General features: G+C 56.6%; 7 protein-coding genes across 7 annotated transcripts; 5 read left to right on the top strand and 2 right to left on the bottom strand.

The window, feature by feature from the left end:
* Positions 1-1,019: 1,019 nt before the first annotated feature.
* IE81DRAFT_80152 (hypothetical protein) lies at positions 1,020-3,303 on the top strand. Its single transcript, XM_025517655.1, has 4 exons — positions 1,020-1,988; positions 2,062-2,473; positions 2,538-2,658; positions 2,731-3,303. Exons 1-4 carry the CDS (start codon positions 1,115-1,117, stop codon positions 3,214-3,216), a joined length of 1,893 nt encoding a protein of 630 aa, XP_025373173.1. The 5' UTR covers positions 1,020-1,114; the 3' UTR covers positions 3,217-3,303.
* Positions 3,304-4,559: 1,256 nt separating this feature from the next.
* On the bottom strand, positions 4,560-6,441 carry IE81DRAFT_319380 (NAD(P)-binding protein). The gene is made up of 4 exons (XM_025512710.1): positions 5,776-6,441; positions 5,371-5,657; positions 5,077-5,272; positions 4,560-4,959 (listed from the first exon to the last, which is right to left on the bottom strand). The coding sequence occupies exons 1-4, from the start codon at positions 6,122-6,124 to the stop codon at positions 4,826-4,828; spliced, it is 966 nt and encodes a 321-aa protein (XP_025373172.1). The 5' UTR covers positions 6,125-6,441; the 3' UTR covers positions 4,560-4,825.
* Positions 6,442-6,910: 469 nt separating this feature from the next.
* On the top strand, positions 6,911-9,167 carry IE81DRAFT_319379 (alpha/beta-hydrolase). The gene is made up of 3 exons (XM_025512709.1): positions 6,911-7,695; positions 7,773-8,099; positions 8,179-9,167. The coding sequence occupies exons 1-3, from the start codon at positions 7,185-7,187 to the stop codon at positions 9,018-9,020; spliced, it is 1,680 nt and encodes a 559-aa protein (XP_025373171.1). The 5' UTR covers positions 6,911-7,184; the 3' UTR covers positions 9,021-9,167.
* A 660-nt stretch (positions 9,168-9,827) lies between these two features.
* On the top strand, positions 9,828-11,530 carry IE81DRAFT_308040 (Clavaminate synthase-like protein; the record flags this gene model as incomplete). The annotated part of the gene is made up of 2 exons (XM_025512364.1): positions 9,828-10,332; positions 10,421-11,530. The coding sequence occupies exons 1-2, from the start codon at positions 10,066-10,068 to the stop codon at positions 11,528-11,530; spliced, it is 1,377 nt and encodes a 458-aa protein (XP_025373170.1). The 5' UTR covers positions 9,828-10,065.
* A 391-nt stretch (positions 11,531-11,921) lies between these two features.
* On the top strand, positions 11,922-15,896 carry IE81DRAFT_319377 (hypothetical protein). Its single transcript, XM_025512708.1, has 5 exons — positions 11,922-12,100; positions 12,167-14,075; positions 14,142-14,743; positions 14,817-15,043; positions 15,118-15,896. The coding sequence occupies exons 1-5, from the start codon at positions 12,026-12,028 to the stop codon at positions 15,467-15,469; spliced, it is 3,165 nt and encodes a 1,054-aa protein (XP_025373169.1). The 5' UTR covers positions 11,922-12,025; the 3' UTR covers positions 15,470-15,896.
* A 160-nt stretch (positions 15,897-16,056) lies between these two features.
* Positions 16,057-18,408, top strand: IE81DRAFT_308036 (alpha/beta-hydrolase). The gene is made up of 3 exons (XM_025512363.1): positions 16,057-17,503; positions 17,578-17,812; positions 17,899-18,408. Exons 1-3 carry the CDS (start codon positions 16,436-16,438, stop codon positions 18,099-18,101), a joined length of 1,506 nt encoding a protein of 501 aa, XP_025373168.1. The 5' UTR covers positions 16,057-16,435; the 3' UTR covers positions 18,102-18,408.
* IE81DRAFT_319374 (hypothetical protein) lies at positions 17,939-20,702 on the bottom strand. Its single transcript, XM_025512707.1, has 3 exons — positions 19,698-20,702; positions 19,098-19,632; positions 17,939-19,028 (listed from the first exon to the last, which is right to left on the bottom strand). The coding sequence occupies exons 1-3, from the start codon at positions 20,501-20,503 to the stop codon at positions 18,330-18,332; spliced, it is 2,040 nt and encodes a 679-aa protein (XP_025373167.1). The 5' UTR covers positions 20,504-20,702; the 3' UTR covers positions 17,939-18,329.
* Positions 20,703-21,414: the final 712 nt, after the last annotated feature.

Here is a 21,414-nt window from a genome sequence, read left to right as displayed (position 1 = left end):
CCTCTACTCCCAGCAACTATATACCTAAATTCACGAATGATTGGTATAGTCGCGCGTGCAAGACACGCTGCAATAAACACGCGCCACTGCTCGCCGGCCAAAGGGGTGAGAGAGACTGCTAGCTTCGACTTATCGGCTGCGCCCACTGGCGACTCAAAGTGTCGCATAGATGTCACGACTTATTTGTCTGCGTGCGCACGCACTTGTACGTGACTCACTCGTGACTCTCTCTTCTCATGATGGCTGCTGCTGCATTCAAGATTGGGCGAGCTTGTCTGCACGATCGTGAATTGGGCAGTCTGCTGGCCTTCCAATCTGTGAATCAAATCACGAATCGTGAATGCTAATCTTGGTTCAAGCAATCAGCGCGTCATTTAATTGTCGCCCGTGCACAGCTTCGGCGACGACATGTGAAGCGTCCGATGTGCGAGAAGAGATTCAGCCCACCCGCTTCTTGCCCATCAACAGCAGAAGATTGTGACGACCAAAAGTCAAACAACGGCGGCCAAGCGGACATTCGCTCGCGGCTGGCACATTATTTGCGGTCAACCCCGGAGCCAATCCGCAGAGACAGCGTGGCTCGTCGTCGTCAAGTCAAGACTACATTGGTGACTATATAGCAGGACCGGCTCAGGTAAGGCCCGAGACTCAAAGGTCCACCTCGAATCATCAAGCCCAATCACGTGAATCACGACGTTCCAGAGCTTTCACTAGTGACTCAAGACGGGACTCCCGGCCAGGAAACTGATGGCCTGCACCTCCTAGTGTGCTGATCTGGACGCGATAGCTGGAAAAGCCACCTCCGTTGCAGAGCAAGGCGTCAACTCCACTGAGAGGGCGCAAATAAGCGGCTGGCCAGAAAGGCGCGGTCTTATTTGCGAGCAACTCTGCTTCGTTGCTTCCTTCCTGCTCCTCCTCAACATTCATTCTCGAACTGCTCTGTCCGCTGTGCATACCGCGTGGCTCGTCGCGGGGGCTCGCAACTCGGGAAATCACCAAATCTTCACCTTATGCTTCGGCTTGGCTGGGTTCTAGATGGTCAGCACCGCCAGGTCGTCTTTGCCAGACAACTTGGATCGTGGGCTGCTACGGAGGCGAGAGATCGCTGGTCAGCATGAGCAGCTCGAATCTTCCTGGAGAGATGCAGCTCGACGCCCCAGCATCCGCCAAAGTCCACCTACGCACAGAAGTGAGACAGACAGTCCCAGGCGATACCAGCGGAAGTAGTGGAGAAGACGAGTCAGTGCGCGGCCGAGTCGACACCTGCAATAGCAGCAGCCCCAACGAAGGCTATTGCACACCTCGAGCCATCAGATCCCCGCCAGCAGAAGACTCAAACTCTAATCCGGATCTTGGCTGGTCAAAATTTCGACTGGAAGATCCCCAAGAGCGCTCCGAAAGGATCAGCGTGCCGCAAGAATCAGACCCGAACAAAAGTGTGCAAGATCCAGCGCCATGTGCAACCATGCAGCTTGAGACAAAGAGCTCCGCTGTCGCGACGCCTCCACGCTTCATGCCGATTCCGGCTGGAATTGCGAGCCCTTCCGGCACCGGCGGCTCCTTCTGCCAACAGCAAGGTGATCAAGCCGGCTCGCCTGCAGAGCTTGTGCCCATTCCCGACCCACACGACGTTGCCAGTGCCCAGGAAGCGGGTCTCAAGGTCCCTGTCTCGCTGTCGAGAAAAGGCGACACGAAAAGACTACGTGGCAAGAGCATTGTAGCGAGCGGTAAGACGAGATGCTGCAGCAGAGAGCCTACCCCAGAGACGGAGCCGCTGTTGCGCCCAGATGTGCTGGGACTCATCTTGCTGGAGCTGATACCGACACGAGAAGCGTTCCTGCAAAGCGAGGTCTTGGTTTATGGCAATTGGATGGATGTCTCCAATCTGGACGAGAAACTCACACGTCACGCTTTGGCATGGGAAGGTGTCGCCTTGACGCAATGGCTGCTTCAGCTTCGGCTGTTAGACACCTCTTGGAATCAAGCAAGTGAGGTCCATGCGCTCCTGACTTGCCTCATATTAGAATAACACTGACGCACGGTATGTCCTCGAGTCTCCAGTCAAAAATTCGTCTCTTTGGGTGCAGCTTGGAGAGGTGTTCTTTCAGTTCCCAGGCCCCCCAATGCAGCCGACAGAACAGCCCTTTGAGCGATTTTACAGCAAGCTACGCGATATCTGCGTGCCATGTTACTTGAACGATCGGATCACATCGTCAAAGGGGCGCAGAAGACCATCATTTGCGTTCGGATGGGTGCCCATGTGCAACAATCACTCATACATTGTCAAGTCAGTGCATAATCCTCCCCGTCACCGCGCGCTTTGCTGGAAGTGCTTCGACGAGGGAGGCAAGAATGCAAATTGCGCTATCGTCCAAACCGGGGATGATGAGGCATTCGAAAATGAAACAAATCAAATGGGTAATGCATGCGGGGCTTGTCGCAAGAAGGCTCTTGAAGAAGCCTTGAATCGAAGGTAAGTAAGCTTCAGTACAGCGGATGGGGATGTTCGAGACGTGCTGACTCCAGCCTACACGCAGCTGGAAGCACCTAGGCATCCTACTTCGCGGCTCGTCCGCGCTCATTCATGCCCCTGCGATGAGGTACATTAATTGGGGCGATTGGTCTGCCAGCGATGCTGCGGAAGAAGTTGCGTCGAACGTAAGTCTATAAAGACGCTTCCCAAGCTCTGTTATTGACAATCATCCGCTCTTCCTGCCGCCTGCTTTGAAGTATTGGCTCTACTGCTACACGAGATGGCCTGACTACTACGCAAGTACCCTTCAGTTGCTCAACGAGTCTGCGGTCAACGAACAGCGCAACATTGTCCTGGCCTTTGTTGAAACCCGACCGGGCGATGCCGGAGATCTGTGGCACCTTTGGGAGCATGCATGGTTCGAAACGAAAGCTGTGCTGGCAAGGACATCAAACTTTAGGTGGATGCTTACAAGAATCAGGCGCATTGGTTTCTCGACTGTGTATCACTCCTTGATGGACCAGTACAGGAACAGCCTCGTATTCACAGAGAATGGCAGGTCGGCACGGTGCCCTTCCATCGACGACATGCAGCGGCTACTGTTTAGCGCTCTACCTCGTGAGCTGGACGAAGAGCAAGAGGAGCGCACGATCCGCGAGTCTGTGTACGAATATCTTTCGCAAGTAGCGCGTGGTGGTAGGTCGATCATCAGCTCATCCAGGCTAACATCGACACGCAGCTGACGAATCATCTCTTCATGCCGCAGGTATCTGGATGTCCGTTCGCGAAGCAGCTCTGCAACAAAAGAATCACAAAGGATGCTTGTCTGGGATGCCGATCGAGCCAGACGATCTCGATTTGAACAATCCTCGCAATTGTGGCGCGCCAAGGCTGAATGCGAAGTTTGCAGCGCGCGTTCAAGCAGACGACGGATTCCGCATCGTCATGACGCTTCCTCCCCCGATGCCTCCGCGCCTGCAGCAAATTGCGGAGCAGTACTGGCTAAGAGACGTAATCAGAGAGCTTATCCGACCCGCTCTGCTCAATCTGGCCAAATTCATCAAGAACTCGAGTCGAGATGAGACGCAAGCTGCAATTGACCTCTTTGCCTTCGAATTGGACGACATTCTTGCCTCTCTCCGGCAAAAACAGCTCTGGGCCACTGGTCGACGAGTATCGGCTCGCAACAGTACCGACGAGCCAGCAAGCGTGCCGCTCGTACCTGCTTCAGCGAGGGACATTGGTCGCACGACCAGTCTGGGCATTATGAGTCTCTGGGACGAGATTATTGAGCCCCTTAAAGAGTGCGATTGCAAGATCTGCGCCCGCGGCAAGCGCAAGAGGGAGGCAGAAGAGGAGGACACAGAAGTGAGCGACGGAGTGAACCCCGACTGCGTTGAGGTGCAAGCTTTTCTGGAGCAAGTAGGAGACGCGGCGCAATCATCTGCAGGCTCTGGCCCTGGCGACCTTTTTGGTATTGAGGAGGCTTGTAATTCTGACGAGGACGTCATGAACGAAGACGACATCATCCTCCCCATGGCAGATTTACCAGAGACACCAGTCGCCGAGTTGCTTTTCGAAGATCACTCCACACCTCCCATTGGAGTCGAAGCATCTGGAAGCTGGACACAGCCTCGAAGTGTACCGGAGCTTCCTGATGAAATTGTCCCCACGTCTTCCAGCAGCCAGTCCGATTCGGTGGTCAGCGAGAAGAGCAGAGCACCATTCCCGTCAGAGGTCGATCGGGAGACTGATGCAAGAGACGATGGTGCCACTTCTGCGCTCCAGGATCGCACGAGCGCCAAAGCTCAGCGCGAAGCCGACGAAGCACGACTCGCGCACCAAAGACCCAGCGGTAGCAGCAAGAGGATCATTTTGAACCACAAAAGACAGCGAAATTGAACACGTACAGAGATCGCAGCCAGGAGCCGCTGCGCCCGCGCTTCGCGGAGCAGAGGCCTCCGCTGCCCATTGCGAGGGACGAATCATGCGCGAATGCTCCTTCGCGAGCCTAGAAGTAAACATCTTACTTCACGCGAACCACCAGCGATTCCCATTTCATATCAATCCTAAGCACTCACACTGTATCATGATTACTACACAAGCCGATCGATTCGCCAGAGTCGATCTCGACAAGACGATGCGCATCGCCGCTCGTCAGAGAAACACAACTTTTCGATTAGAGCAAATCGCAGTGCGTTCGACGACGCTGTACAGTACGCTTCAGAGTCGAACACGTTCGGACGGAAGGGCGCCGAGAGAAGAGTTGGTGTAAGGCCATTGCGTGATTGGCGGCCACGCGCTCGTCTTTGATGGCAAGCTGACAAGGTCTGTTGGAAGCTGATGTGAAAATCACTGGAGATAGGACTCCAACTTGCTCCACACTTTCTCGCGGACGCTCTTCTCTCGCACGTTTGTGCTAGGCTCGAGCCTTTTCAAACGTTCGTTGAAAAAGTTTCCCTCTCCAAGACGAAGGAATTTTTGTCCTGCCGGCAGCAAATTTGGAGGTGAGCATGTTTGAGCAGGGAGGAAAGTCAGCACTGGTGCAATGCGAGGCGGGTACGTAGACAGACTCGAGGTCTGTAGGGAGCGTGCCCACGCACCCTCGGAATGTGCCGCCAGGTGGACAGGGGCCTCAGCATAGCCTCCTGGTCCGGGCTTTTGTCCAACCCATGGGCCAAGAAAGTGGGAAATTTGAGGAATGGGAAACGGCAACTTGGAGTTGCTTGAAGCGTCTGTGCTGACAAAGCCTGGGAACAGGTGCGCTACGGCGAGGTTAGGTTGACGCTCGGCCAAGCTCTGCGTGAGACCGATACATGAAACATGTGGAGAGGGTGAGCTCGACGCAGCCTCGATGCTCAGTCACTGTTCCCGTTTGCGAGCAAATAATGGCTTACCAGAGTCACACTGTCCAATTGGCTGGAGTCTCTTCGACCCTGGTAATAAATGGACAAGTACCCATCCTTGAACGTGCCCTGCTGATGAGCTTTGGTGAAGTCCAAATCATCCGTGTCCAAAGGCTTGGAGCCTCCTGAGGCAGGAGCAGCAATGAAAAAGAGGCCCCTCTTGACCAGCTTTTTCTGAGTGAGAAGGTGCGCGATGGCGAAGCGGGACAGCACCTGAACCGACCAGCCGAAATCTCTTCCCTGAGGCGTTGGAACGTAGCGTCCGTTTGGCGGTCCGCCTTGCGATCATAGTACAGCAAAAGTAAGCACAAGAGGATGCGGCGAGTCAGCGAGCAAGCAGATCAAGAGGCGCAACTTGTGATTGCCTCATCTCGACCTCACGTCGCCGCCACGCACCTTGGCACTGCACCACCCAATCGATGCCCTTGCTGCCGGCTCTCTGCTGCACCTCGTCAATCACCCTCTTGATCTCTCCTACATCGCTCAAGTCGGCTTTGAAGAAGGCGTGCTGCGCGTCCACCTGGATCGATTCGCCATTCCTCTTCTTGAGCTCTTCGGTAGCAGCGATCAGTTGCTTGATCACACCTTCTCCCTTTTCCTTGTTGCGTCCGATGATGTACACTTCTGCTCCTGCTTGGGCGAAACGAAGGGCTATGCCCGCGCCTATTCCTTGCGTACCGCCCGAGACCAAAGCTCTTTGGGATACGAGAGAGGCGGAAGCGTTGTCCTTTGCGAAGCGCGACATGTTGTCAGACTTGAGCCTGGCAGTCGCAGCGAGGAGGGTGGTGGGATACTTGGATAGAGGTCGATCACTTTCAAGAAGCCCGTCAGATCGCTTGTTGATAAGTCTGGCCGAAAGAGGAGGCCCGTTGCTGCTGCTGTCGACCGTGCCACAGCATACAAATATATATAGACGTCAGCTATAGATGGCTCGCTCAAGGCTAAATGGGTCTTGCTGGTGAGCAATCAAAGCTGTGAAGCCACAAGTGCTGCAAGAATCGCGCTTCGTGAGAGGCTCGAGCGCGAGAAGTCGTCACCATCACATATCACGCCAAGTGCATGGATCGAGTCGAGTGTACCGCGTCAGTCACGAGCGTGAGTCAGCATCAGCACCAGCAGCACAGACGCAAGCCACAACTCCACCCTCATATGCAGACAGCCAGCGGTCATTTGCTCGGTGAATATTCAATCGCTGCACGCACGCATATATTTACGCATGCTGGTGAGTGTGGAGGAGTAGCCGCTTGGGCGCCTCTCACACTCGTGACTCACGAGTCAGACTCGACTCGCTGATGCTCATTTGATTCGTGATTGCGTGTTCGCGCAGCTGCTGCTGAGCTCATTCGTCTCTCAGCCGCGGCATGCCGCCGCGTACACCCGCGCGCTCACGTCGACCTCGTTCGGAGATCCGCCGGAGCATCGCAGCCGATCTCCTACAGCTGAACCTAACATGACGCGTGAAGCGTGAAAACGCACAGCCTCGCAGCAGGGGTCAGCTGATGAAGACTCGTGACTCTCATCTGTCCTTTCTGCCCTTGCGTAACGTGACATCCACCCCACCGACGCAATCCTGAATCCTTTCAAGATGATTGCATAACACTCTTCTTCAAATTTCTGACGCTGCTTCATCTTGCTCGAAGTTCAATAGGCTTCCCAACACCATTCAAATAGAATCCTCGCTCCTTCCGACACTTGCCTCCCCCCTCCCTTTCGCATACGCATACAGCAATCTGCGAAAGTGGATGCTTTCGCGACTTAGCAGCCTCCAGCGCTTCAAGCCTGCACCACTCCAACAATACCTCAACATGGCCACCACGGCAGCTTCACCATCCGCCGCAGCGTCGGCGGCCTCAACCACTTTCCAAGCGCCACCCATCCCCACCACCTGGCGTTCCTCTCTCAATGCTTGGTTCCGCGGAGTACAGCGGGACACGGCCGCAGCCGAGCTGCACCTCTACAGCATGTCCACACCCTACTTCAAATCTGCGACACTCGACAATGCTCCCAACGCTCCTCTAGACGTTGCTCATGCAGCAGCTGCGGGCAAAGTGTCAGGAGGTGGACACGCCACGGATTTGGATGTCGATGGATATGCGGGTAGAGCAACTGCGGGAGCTGAATTGGCTGCGGATGGCAAGGTGGGAAGCATCAGACTAGTGGATATCGGCCCAGAGAGGCATAAGAAGCCAACTTCTGGTATTGGCAGCTGGCTAGGCCGCAAAGAGGCCCCTCGTCTGGTCAACATGCTCGAGATCGGCACGCCCCAGCCTCGAGAATCGGAAGAGAAGGTCATCCTGCTACACGGCTACGGAGCAGGTGAGCACATAGCCGCACATCGCATTTTCCAAACCCCCTCTCTGAGGCCACGAGCTGCTGCGCATCTTCTCGTCTAGGCACTGCATTCTACTTTCAGAACCTAGAAGCTATTTCGCAGCATCCAAATTCGCGCCTGTATGCGCTCGACTGGCTCGGTATGGGTCGCTCTGCACGCGTTCCGTTTGACGTGCCCAAGTCAGCTCAGGCAAATACGGATACGAGAGTTGAAGCAGCTGAGTCCTTCTTCACTGATAGTCTCGAGGATTGGAGAGAAGTAATGGGACTGGAGAAGATGACCTTGGTGGGACATAGCCTGGGAGGATACTTGAGCATTGCGTACACTCTCAAATACCCCGAGCGAGTCAATCGCCTGGTGTTGATCTCGCCTGCTGGCATAGGAGCGGGTGAGTCTTAATTATCTGCTTTACGAATGGGATGTAACTTGAATGTGCACTGAAGCTGAATGGTTTGCCTCATCTGTAGATCCAGACAGGGGCGAGGAGACGTTCGCACCCAAGAACGAAGCCAAGCAGGAGCACGACACGCATTCGAGTCGGCAGCGCGAATGGAGTGGCAACACGGAGTTGTCGAACAGCGAGCCGGATCCCGTCGTTGCCGAAGTGCGGACGCAACAAGCAGATGTCGCTCCTTCCACTTCCACAATGGCTGCAGAAGATGCACGTCGCGTTGCCGAAAAAGCAGAAGCAGCTGGCAAAAAGGCCAGCGAAGGAACCTCAGCCTCAGACGATGGCGAATATCAACACAATCCCCCGCCCAGACTCGGGAAGCGCAGAAGACAGATCCTAACCACCTTGTGGGACGCCAACTTTTCGCCTTTCGGATTGCTCAGGAATTCCTTCTTCTTTGGTCCTATGCTAGCAGGCAGATATACCTCGAGGAGGTTTGGAGCGCTCAGTGACGAGCAACTGCGCACGATGCACTCTTACACTGCCGGAATCTTCATGGCGCGAGGCTCGTCGGAATATGCGCTCGCTCATCTGCTCGCTCCTGGCGCCTATGCCCGCAAACCTATGGTGGACCGCATTGCGCCAATCAAAGTGCCTGTCAGCTTCATGTACGGAGAACACGACTGGATGGACATCCAAGGAGGAAAGGAAGCGGTGCAAAGGTTGAAGGATGCTGGGAACGCGCACGGAAGCGTATTCTGTGTACCTCATGCGGGTCATCACATCACCCTTGACAATCCTCGCGCAAGCAACACCCTGATCCGAAAGATCTTGCTGGGACGAGCCGACGTAGCCGCGAAAGAAGGTCGCCGCCTTCGGGTAGGAAGCGGATTCAGCAGCGATAGTGAGACCCTTTAGAAAACATGCACATTGCCATTCGCGTGAAATCACTCCTCAGCACTACCCACAGTACTCGCTCCCCTTTGCGCTCGCTTCGTCACCGTCACGCAATACACGTAGAGGAACTGCATATATAGATTCGCAACTACGAATCGTCTTTGCTCGATCGACTGCGCACTCTGATTTGACTTGATGCGTAGCGCAGTGCGCACGACGCCAAGATCGGGTTGCGCCTTTTGTTGTGCAACGGTCAGCTTAGAGGACCACGCAGTTGCGCTCACCAGCGAGCGTGATGCGCGACGATGGGCCACCATGTAATTGCGCTCAACAAGCTCGACCCCTGTGGAAGCGCGGGGAGAGCGCTGAATTGCGATCTCAGATCGAGGAGACACGCAAACGAGTGCCATGAGGGCATCGCCTACCGCTCCGTGATGTTTGCTCCGATGCGTGGATGCTCGGTCCATGGCTTCAAAATGAATGCTACCTTTGTCGGCCGCAGACAAGAATCGCTGGACGCCACGTCGTTTATCGGTGTCGGGCGCAGTGTTTGAGAGGAGGCAGCAGCTGGATGGAGGGATGAGTAGGGTGTGCGTTGCGTGCGCTGCGTGCTCTGCGTGCTCGCACCCCGCGCCTAGTCAACATTCACCATTCAGTGATTCAGATTGTAATCACGAACGCTGGATGCGCACGGCCCGCGGCTCTGCAGGCTGCTTGCTTGCTGATATATGCACCTGCATGACGTGATATCCCGCCAAAGTGACGTGAATACTTGCGCGGTCGTGCCATCCATGTGTGCAAATCGTGAGTAAGTATAGCTCGCTTCGGCCACGCTCTCCCTTCTCTCGCGTAGCTTACCGCATGGCTCGTCGTGATTCAGATTGCGTTGATGCTACCGATGGCTGCTCCGAATGGCTGCTGCTGGTGGACTCAAAGCTGCGGTGTAATGAAAGCTGCGGTATAATCACGTAGCCCTGCTTTCAGCGTACGAGCATCTTGCGCACACGGCCTGCTCACCACCGCCATCCTTCTCGCTCCTCTCAACAGCGAATCAACACTCGCCAGCATGTCGCTCGCATTGCACAGCGCCACATCGCCTAGCACGCATTCCAACGACCCCTCCGAGCAAGCATCCGCAAGGCTCATCACCGGCGAGGCTTCTTACCAGCGCAAGCTGAGCATCCCCACGCGACAAGGACCCCAACTTGTCAGCTTTCCTCACATCTTGCAGCCAGAGCAACCAGCAGTCGATCTTGCGCGATTCTTGCAGACCGCAAAAGAACTGTCGCAGCAGCCAGCGGGTGTCCGTATTAGCGACCACGATGCTGATCAGGTGCGTGCGCGAAAAACACGCCGATGCCTGCTTACCCTCGCGCCTGCTCGCCTGCTGACCCGCGCACACGTCACGCCCGCTCTTCTAGTCGCCATTGCGGCACCTCCTGACCGCTGCGGGAGGTGTGCTCAAGTTCGAAAAGACACCGTTGAGGAGCGCTCAAGACTTTTCCGACTTCATGCACAACCTCGCATCCGGCACCGGTTGGCTTCCGCACGTCGACAAGGGCCTGATGGTACTTCGCAGGCCTCACGCAAAGAACGTCGCTACCGCAAATGAAGGGCCTCCTACTCAGGCCATTGGCAGTCACAACGAGTACGGTCTCTCTTCTCACTACCCATCCTACATTGCCTTTTTCTGCCTCGCCAGTCCCGACAAAGGCGGCCAGACGCCCATTGCGTCGAGTTTGAGGCTGTACGAGCGCTTCGAAAGCGAATTGAACGCGTATCTGCAGGCCATCACCAAGAGGGGCATCGCTTTTGCCATCCACCATCCCCGCGGGAATGTGGAGGGTCACGTTGGCGGCAACAGCGTATTCAACGCCAACAGCTTTGGCCCTGATGAGCAAGGTGCTCTGCAGCGGGAGGTGCCATTTGCACAACTGCCCGAGGAGAGCAAAAGGGCAATCGTAGAGGAAAATGTGCGGTCACTGGCACGCGAAGGTGGCTGGGACGAGTCTGCATCTTTGGACGATGAGAGCGTAGCGGTGTGGAAGCGAAGGGGCTACTCGGGTCACTGGATGCCAGATGGATCGTTCATCGTAGTGCAGAGAACGCCGGGTGTGAGGATTCACCCGACTTTTGGCGTGCCGAGCTACTTTACCAATGTGCATACGCGCTTCATTTACGCTGGAATCGACAAGGCAGGACAAGAGATCAAGCCTCACTGGAGAAGAAATCTGTTGGACCTGGTGCGAGAGCAACAAGCCGAGCAGTCTTTGGCCTCTCCTTTTCAGCTGCCCGCATACATTGTCGGCAATACCACGTCGGAAGATGATACGCCGTTCGAGAACGAGTGGATCGAGGAGAATCTGCGCATCACTGCAGAGGAGCAAGTCGACGTCAGTTGGAACGTGGGCGATGTGCTCTTGATTGATAATCTTGCGGTGCAGCACGGGAGGCGGCCATGGGAGGGGGACAGGAGACTTTTGGCGAGCTTGTGGGACTCTCCTTTCCTTCAGCGCCACTCTCGAGTCTGAGCGTTGGCGTTGGCGTTGGGGCCCCCTGGTCGCGGGCTAGAGACTCCGCCAAGCTGATTCGCGCCAAGATTGAAGAAATGATGACATTCACGATTTACGCCATGACAATGACGGTGCATGTCCTTTGCGGTCGTGAATGCAAGGGAGGTGCTGGTACCTTTTTTCACTTTGACTCGTCGCGATGATGTGCCTCCACTTGTGTTGGACAGGTTTTCCGAAAGCTCCATCGCGCGCGCGCGCGCGCGCACGAACACGCGACGCGTAAAGAGGGCCGTGTGCCTGCTGCTGTGTGCTGCATGCATTAGAAGATCGCTGGAGCGGCTCCCAGTAGTGTATCCCAAGAGTCACGAGTACAGCAGACGAAATGCAGCAGCGCTCTTCCACTCTGTACCATCGCTTCGCCTCCCTCATCCACTTGCCCTCACTGTACCACGAAGCTCTGTCATCCAAGCCTCTCCCTCGTCGCGTGCCACCAGCTCCAGGAATGCGGCGACCATGCCAGAGGGTTCGACAGACAAGGTGTTTGCCGTTTTCGACAAGGGTGCATCGGCAGGTATACAGGAGAGAAAGGTCAGTGGCCGCACATCAAGCCGATGGCGTATAGATGTCTGCTAACGTCGCTTTGTGTGCGTGCAGGCTGCCAAGAGCACCCCAAAGACTCGGACAGCACCGCAGGATCCGGCGCTCGCACGCGAGGAAGCGAACAAGCGTCCTCGGCGGGCTGCGGCAGAGGCCGCAGATGCCGCTTCCGTTCTTCAAGCTGCTGCTCAACGAGAGGCGATCAAGGAAAGCCGGCGCAAGGGTCGCACACCGCGAGAAGAGGTCAGCACCAAGAGTGATGGAGCTGGCCGCTCGTCCGAAGCCAAGTCCGTCGAGGGAGATGCAAGGTCCAGCTCCGAAGCTCCCGAGGTGACTGCGGTGCGGCTTGGAAAGGGCAAGCGCAAGGACAAAAAGGGCCATAGCATGTCCCCTCGCAAGCATCACAATGGAGCTCCGGCCAGCGTCAGCTACAGATCCAGACAGCCGCTCGAGCTATCCCTCGACGTCAAGGGCACTGCAACCAAACCGGAGCAAGCGCACAGCTTTTTCGCTCGACGACCTGCACCTGCAGCAGCTCCAGCCCGAGGCGCTCCAGCAGCTGTGAGCGACGCGAATGAGCAGCGGAGCCTCGAAATGCTGCGCCGAGTGTCCGCGACAGCGAAACGGAAGCCTCAGATCGAGGCTCCCTTTCCAGGACCTGGACATGCTCACGTCAATCGGGCGACGTCAGACAAAGAGTTCGCAGCCTCTTCACGGGTCTTCGATCGGCGCGCTCCCCGGGACAAAGGCAAAGCGCGCCAGGTGGACGAGACGTGCAACGAGCTTGCAGCTATATGCAGCCACGAATCGCGGAGAAATGCAGGCGAGGGACCCTCCTCGATGTCCTTCCCGAGGAGAGGTGAGCCGCGAGAGGTCCTGTCAAGCTTTTTGGAAGAGGTTGTTCCTCTGGCAAAGGCGAGGGGTCGCGATGGCTCGCTACCTGCTGCGCTGACCCGCGCTATGAACACTGTCACAAGCCGTGGTGCTAGCCATGAAGCGAAGCGCACGAGCGAAATGTGGACTCACCGTTGGCGTCCGTGTTCGGCATCCGACTGTCTGGGCAACGAAGAAATGGCAACGTACCTACGAGACTGGTTGCGGGAGCTTGAGGTGTCGCCTTGGGAGAGGAGAGAAACGCAAATAAGCGGCGTCGGATTGGACAATCACAAAGGCAGCGCAGACGTGAGGTATGCAAGCGTTCCAAAGCGTCGCGCAATCGAGAAACGTGTGGAAAAGTCTGCGCAACGGCGTCTTGGTCGGTCGTCTACCAGAAGAAAGAAACGAGGGCCCAGCGGCTACAGCTCTGGCGACGAAGACGACATGGCTGATTTCATCGTGGATAATGAAACGTCAGAGGGAGATCAAGTCGAGGATTCCAACTTTGACAGTTTTCGGCCTCCAGGCGATGCGGATTACGGAGCAGCCCCCGTGCACCTAGGCTCGCGCGCAACGGACACAGATCCAACGTCACCAGCCTCTTCCGTCGCACTCCTTCCAGCCTCGATGAAAGACGCTGCGAGCACGCCTGGATCCTTTGCAGCAGCGCAGCATCTCAGGAACTGCATCGTCCTCACGGGGCCTAGCGGGGTGGGCAAGACCGCCGCAGTGTATGCGTGCGCTTCAGAGCTTGGGTGGGAGGTGTTCGAACTGTTTCCTGGAATGAAGAAACGGAGCGGAAAGGATCTCGAAGGCGCGGTGGGCGCACTCTCGAGAAATCACATGGTTGGCTCTGGAGGCGGGGCAAGCGGAGGCTCAAAAAGTCAGTCTACCAATGCTCTTTCTGCTCTCATGGGTCGCGGCAACGAGGGCAGCCCTGCCACAGCATCTTCCGAGCCCAGTGCGGCTCGACAAAGCTTGATCCTGCTAGAAGAAGCAGACATTCTATACGAAGAAGACAAAGGGTTCTGGCCTGCAGTGGTTGAGTTGGTAGCAACTTCGCGCAGACCGATCGTCATTACATGCAACGGTGAGTCACGTGAAATGACACTCCATACGCTCTAGGCCGGTTCTAATGACGCGGCATGCCCGCTAGATGTCGACTATGTCCCTCTTTCGGATCTCCCGGTGCAAGAAGTGCTGCAGTTTTGCAGCCCCACACCCTCCATAGCCGTACCTTATCTTCAAATCATTGCTCTGGCTGAAGGTCACATGCTGGACTCTGATGAGCTTACAGAGCTCTACCACACCACCACTACGCTGCATGATCCCCTGTCGGAGCGCAGGGTAGCTGCGAATGGCCCATTGCATCCCGCTACCGAGCTCATACACTCCGAGCGTCGATGCGACATCGAGAGTAGCCCCACGGTCTCTCACGATCTCCGAGCCGCACTAAACCAGATCCAATTTGCATGCCAGCACGCGGTCGGCGTGCCTCGGAATGTGGACGGCGGTCTAGGGGAAGAGCACGCCGAGGAATGGACACCGTCTTCGGAACACGGGCTGTGGAACCTGACGTCGCTCCACGGCTGCGCTCGGGCAGAGAGCCGCGATGACGAAGGAGAGGCGAGGTGTGTAGTCTCCAAGCCGGATTCTCCTGTGGACATTTTGAAACAGGTGCGCCTACTCGGCATTGCCTGTAACGCCCGGTCTTTTGCAGACGCGCATCTGCAGCGCATCTTTCGAAGAGACAGCGACGTGAGTCTATGCTGGTGGCAGGAGGCATCCACAGGTAATCGCTGACCACGATTCTCTTCCATGCCTGCCTTAGTTGTACGAGCATGAGCAAATGTGCGCTAGCGTTAGCGACGTGCAACAGCCTGCGCACGTCTCGCAGCTCTACAAGTCCCATCCTTATCCAGAGACCATCGCCATTCCTTCCATCGAAGGCGAAGATCGCCTACTGGCCGCCATCCAAGATTGTGCGCAGAAGCTTCTCAGCAGTGCCGAGTGTGTTGCGCTTCCACCGTTTGACCCGCTTGAATTCGACTTGGCGCGGTGAGTGTTGCTAGCCTCATGTCCACTTAGGCCTTGCTAGCTTTCTATCTGACTTGACTACCTCTTGTCGTCAGTTTGCGCCACTGCAAGGACGTGTGGACGTTGCTACGCTTGCAACAGCCCCAATCTGTGTATAGCTATCGTCTACCTCGCGAGCAGTCCGTCACTGAGTACGCTCCAACCGTGAGGCATGTTCATGCCCTCGATGACGAGGCAGAAGCTTCCCATGAACAGGCTATTGCCGCGGCACTCGCCGAAGCTCAAAGAGCCCCTTCGGAGGATCAGCCAATACGCAGTCTACGAGCTACCAGAAATTCAGCTAGAAGCAACCTAGACGGAGGCTTCAGCAACCGTCATTATGAGCGCTGGTACCTCGCTGGACCGGAAGAGCTTGCAGCGGCGAGAAGAGGCCGACTCCTGCAGTAGTTCGTGTCTGTCCATGCTTGACTCGCTGAGCAGAGCGCGCCCCGTGCCTGCGCTACGCTGCTGTGGTCACGTTTGAGCATCCACGACTCCAAGGAATGCATTGCTGTTGCTCCGATCGCTGTCCACGACGAGACCTGCAAGACCATTCTAGAGGTCATATTATCAGCCAGGCGAAACTCATCGAATCGCCCTCGTGACCAAGCTGTTTGAGACAGCTGAACATGCTTGTTTGCTGCTGTCGCTCATGATGGCGTTCTGACGGTGGGACGCTCGCTCGCCTATAGATCTTTGCTCTCCCGGCTAGCTAGCGTGACCGGTGCCCGATGCACAAGCGCTGGAACTCGCTACAACACCGCACATGCATAGTCAAGGCACCATGCTGCAAGTCGCACTGGGCAAGGAAAAAGGCACGCGCACGCACGCACGCACGCACGCGCGGATGCAAGCGTGCAGCAGCAGCAGCTCGGTGGTCCGGTTTGAAAGCGCTGGTTTGCTATCCGGTCAGAGCGAGCTTCTCCGCAGCATGCCTCTGCTGGGCTGGGCTACAGCTAGCATAGCAAGCAGCACGCTTCCCCACACTCACTGACTACACTCGTGACTGCCCGCGCACACGTCGCAGCAGCAGCACCCTGCTGACGCTTTCTGCCGACGCTTTCTGCCTGACCGCTGCTGCCCTTCTGACGTTACGAGCTGCTCGTCATCTTGGGCGGCGGCCCAAAAGCCTCGTCTTCATATCCGCGATTGTGATTGCATGCACTGCTACCTCGGCCACCCACAAACGCTCACCCTTTCCCCTGGCGATACCCGCCTTCGCCATCGCTACTTCTTCCTTCCCAGCCCAGCCCAGCCCAATCGCCCTTGCGGTCAACGCTCGATCGCTCTTCTTGGTGTCCGACCACATCACCCTTCCTACCTCGTCTACGTAGCACAAACGTATCACGCCTGACGCGGCCGAACACTTCGACCATGTCGGCACCAATCTCGTCCACCTCCTCCACCAACAAGTCCGGCGCTGCGACCCGTAGCTCGCCCCTTGGCAAGTTCATCGAGAGCGCGCCAAAGATCGATCCGGCCGTCGCGCTGGCTGTTCGCAAAGCGGGACCACCTCGAGTCAAGTACTTTGTCCCCATTCTGCGCATGATCCTGTTCCACCTCTGGTTCTTGCCCTCCAGCGCCATCCTTATCCCGCTCCTCATCGCCAAGAATGCCCTGCCTTGGCTCCGAACCCACCGAGGATGGTCTTTTCGCCTAGCGCTCGGTATCGAAGCCACGCGATGGGCTATGCGCAACTTCATCTTCTTCAGACTCCAGCCCATCGCACCTAGGCAGGGAGGTCTGCGAGAACGTCCTGGACTGCTCGGTGCGCTGCTGCAGTCCCTCAACGCTAGCGGTCCGGGTGGAAGGGTTGTGCTGCCCAAGCAGCTCGCCAAGACATCCTTGCAAGCGGCAAAGAAACAAAACAGAAGGCGAGACAGAATTTGGTTCGACGCTCCTCAACTCGAATACTTTCGAGGTATCCTCGCCATTCAGCCTGGCAAGGAGGGTACAGGTGCAGTAAGGACAGCAGGCTACAGAGGTCCAGCCTTGGTGGAGCCCAAGTGGGCCAAAGCCAAAACTCGCGGTTTTTGGTTCATGAGAAAAGACGGAGAAGCTCCACCTGAGGTGGATGAGAAGAAATCCGATAGACCAGTCATCCTCTACTTCCATGGTGGTGCTGGTGTGACCTTTGGTGCAGGCGACATCTTCATGGGAATGACGCTCGCTCAGAACTTGGCCAGAACGTCTGGCATCGACGTCTTCTCCGTCGACTACAACCTCGCGCCATTCGCACCTTGCCCTGTGCCTCTCAGCCAAGCTGTTGGAGCTTGGATTCACCTCCAGTCCCTCGGCTACTCGCCCAGCCAAATCTTTGTCGGTGGCGATTCGTATGGTGGCTGGCTCACTCTTCAGCTGGAGCGCTACTTGCGCTTCGAAATGCCTGCACTGCACGGAGAGGACCACGACCAAAAGCCTCTTGGACTAATCTTGCTTTCGGTGAGTCATCCTATCGCGACATGGGTCCGCGCTTCTCGACCACATCCTTCTGACTCATTTTGACCGCGTCGCAGCCTCAATTGGCTACGGTCAACGAGCCATTCGCCGCTCGCGAGAGACACCTCAAGTACGACATTATCGTCAGAGCCTACCCGGAGTGGGGCATCGACGCGCAGCGCATCGGTCCCAAGCACGCCAAACGCGCAGGCCCTTTGGCCGACCTCACCAACACTTGGGTCAGCCCGTACACCAGGTCAAAGGAGGAGTTCGCAGAATTGCCTCCCATCTTTGTTGCCAATGGGGCACTGGGTGAGTGCCAACAAAGGCTTTGCTCTATAGGTGGGCTGCACAACGCTGACCGTCCACCCTTTCACTCCGCTGTAATCGTATCGCAGAGTGCCTGGTCGACGAAGGCATCCAGTTCGTCGCAGCAGCGCGCAACGCGGGTGTGCGCAACGTCGAACACGATATTGCCGCCCACGAACCTCACGACTACTTCACCATGGCTACGAGTCTTCCGGTGGCCATTCGCACCTACAAGAGACTTGGCAAATGGGCTCACAGGATCATCGATGAGCGCGGCTACGAAGTCGCTTGACCGCTCTCGTGTAAAATGCCAGAGTCCTCTACTCCTTCTTTGCTTCCCTTTGCTCCTCACTGCCGCGCTCCTCCATCGACGCCACCCACCTCGGTTCCGAACCATTTGGCACCGTTGTGTAAGCTTTACGACGAGACGCGCACCAAAGTACTCGCTGCTCGCGCGCCTTGCACCCGCCGACCAGAATCAAAAAGAGATTCACTTCAGATGGTGACTCAATGTATGATTTCAAATGACTTGTGTCCCATCCACAGGCGGCGCTTGAGGTTCGGCCGAATTCATGCGGGGCAACTCCCCGGTCCACCACCTTCTCTGAGTGGCCAAGGGATAATGATTGTTGGAATTAGCAGATCCTTCCCTCCTCATATCGGTGGATGTGGACAGGGTCCTGAATTGAGTCATGCTGCTCCTCCGACAAGCGGTCGTGGCAGCATAGCCAAGCCAGGGGCGGACCTCTGCGAGACGAAAGACGTCTGGATCCGAGAAGCACGTCTGGTCGTCGTCTGCGGCGCTTGATGAGGCGGCGAAGCTCGCTTCGATCGGCTCGGAACCGCTTGAGCGGTGCGATGGCGCATGAGTCCGAACATGGCAAGCTGCAGCGGATGCCAAGAATTCGTTGCGAGCTTCGTGGCGATCCCATCCTCCCGGACGCGGTGCAACAACTCTGACCTCCAAGTCTGGCAAGGCGCTACCTGACGCATCCCGAACGCTGGATCTCTGCTGTCGAAACAGCTCGACGAGCGCTTCCTTGCCTTCCCTCACGTCCATCCAGTAGGTGTCTCGGTAAGCCGTGCGGTCTCTCTCCAGCTCTGCTTCTTCCTCCGTCTGTTGCTGCTCTTGAGCAGCTCCCTCGGCATCAGTGAGGGCAATGTTGGCTGGTAGGTCCAAAGAGGCGAGCACGCCAGGGTTGGTATCCGACATTTGCTCCTGATTAGAGCATTTGCAGAGCCTGTGTTCAGCATGCAGACGCATCTCCGACTCCGATGCGAGACTCACAATGTGCGGCTGTGTCAACCCGCGAGTCGCTGGGCTGCTAGATCTTGAGCCTGTTTCCCAACCTTGGATGTGCCGCATCTCTCGTTGAGCCCAAATTGGCTCGTCCAGCGCTCCAAGCTCGCCAAGTTCGATTAGCAACCTTCCAAATGACGGCATCTTGGCGCTACACCTCGCCAATTGCACCAGGCTCTCCTGAAAATCATTGACCCGTTTGGACACCCGCAATCTTCGTCGCGACTGCTCTGGCAAGTACAGATTCGCGCATTTGACCGCAAAGTTGCACAGACCATCGGCAGGGACCTGGGAGAGGCGCAACTGGGCCAGCTTGGATGAGCTCGCAGCCAAACGGGCGGCGCTATCAGCGAGAGTAAGCGTGTGGTCCCTCGCTCGAGGGACGTGCCCGTCTGGCCCTCCTTCAGAGCTTCCGATTGGAAGCTGGACTAGGGCAGGGTCGAAGTGCATCTTGATCAAATGTAGATGCGTTACTTCCCTCAAGGCTGGTAGGGAACGGGTCGCCGGTTCATTGGCGTGGTAGCTGCGTGTAGAGAGCCGGAGTCAGGTGTCTCGTGACTGAAGAAGAGAGCGGGGAACGCTACCCACCTAAAGCTGTTGAGGCTCACGCGCTTAGGCTCGATCGCGACACCTGAGGATTTTGAGAGCTGCTCAAACGCAATGTTGGTGGGCCTCATACCTAGCCACAAGCTCTGCAGGTCGCGCGTACATCGGAAAATGGTGTCCAGGCTGGAGGGCCAGGCTTGTTGATCTGCCAGACTATCAGTCGCAGTAAGAATGCCATCGCTGGGAATGTTGAGATGCTTGATGAGCAATGACAGCTCCTGAGCTCTCGGCGAGGTCAGCATGGTTCGAGCAAGAAGTCGAGCTTGCCGCACGCGGTCCAGCGAGGCAGTTGCGTAGATGAAAGGAGTGACGATCTCGTTTAGCGACTTGCAGACCAGTGACAGGGCCAGGAAAGGTCTGTTGGCTGATGGTGCACCGAACGACAGGACTCGCCGGACGGGAGACACTGCTGTCATCTCTGGAGCTGGGTGGATAGAGGTAGGCGATTCGGGTAGTAGCAGAGAGAAGGTGTGATGTAGCAGCTCTGGTGGCAGAGATAGCAGGGATGGTCCGCCTACTGCCATGTCCTGTTGCCCTTGCCCTTGCTGCTGTGCGGTGCTACCGCTCATCGTTGATACTAGGTGACGACGCTCAAGGGCGCCTGAAGAAACAAGAGTTGGCTCGCTGCTCTTCTGCTGGCCGGATGCGCCACGAGAGCTGTCATGGTTTGACGCGGCGCGATGCGCCGCTTGAGCCGTGGCGCGATGATCAAGGATCTGGTCGCTCCTCCAGGTGATCAGGTCTGCGTGTAGGGAGCCAGTGGCTTGCGAGATGGCGTGGGCAGGCATGAGGTGGCCAAGTCGCGGTCCCTGCACGTTCCCGCCTCTGAGGGTTGGTGGGGGGGAGTCGAGGCGGGATGGCGCTTGATTGCTATTTGTTGGTGCTGCTGTCTCCATCACGTTGCCGCCCCTCTGGCCGGGGATTGCATGGCTGCGTACAAGCAAGTCCTGCTGCTGTGGTAACTGCAGATAAAAGCTTTAACATGCATGCATGCAAAGCTCCTGACCTCCACATGCGGCAGTCACGCGTGCGCGGTGCTTCTATCTAAATACTCTTTCGAGACTCGCGCCCAAATCTTGAAATGCTGCCCTGCCATCAGGGGTCTGCTGGTACCGCGTAATTCAAGATTGTCACCAAGCGACACGGAAAGAGGAGCTCAACAGGAACGCCATTGGCGTTCGTCGTGTGGTGTAAGGTGAAGGGATAGAAGCGGACCGGAGTCGCTGCCGCTATTCCCACTCAACGCTCACAACAGACTTGAAATCGTCGCCTTTTGGCGCCATACGTGCGTGCATGTACGGAAGCGACCCTTCCATCGCGCCGACGTCTGATTTAATTCTTGATTATCGAAGATTAATTTGGAATTTTGAATCGTGGATTTCCGTCAAGAAGTCACGATTACCCATGACTCTTGACTGTGACTCTAAACTCTTGAGTTTTGGCTTGGTCAACAAAAGCGAGTATAGTGCTTCATGGCATCAAGTGCAGTCACTACGTGTGCCTTCGGAAACTCCTCCGTCTCACCTTACGACAGATGAAAGGCCTCAGCAATAAGAGGCTCAAAGGCAAGGCGATGCGCGCAAAGAGTTGCTGCTGCTGCTGCTGCAACTCGTGGCTCCTTCGGGCTTCAGCTGCATGTGGACGTGCATGTTAGTTGCCTTGGCTATAGCAGGCAGGACCGCGGACTTGCTGCGCGAGA

Source organism: Ceraceosorus guamensis (genome assembly GCF_003144195.1).
Source record: "Ceraceosorus guamensis strain MCA 4658 unplaced genomic scaffold IE81scaffold_2, whole genome shotgun sequence".
Taxonomy (NCBI): domain Eukaryota; kingdom Fungi; phylum Basidiomycota; class Exobasidiomycetes; order Ceraceosorales; family Ceraceosoraceae; genus Ceraceosorus; species Ceraceosorus guamensis.
This window is presented reverse-complemented; position numbering and strand designations above follow the sequence as displayed.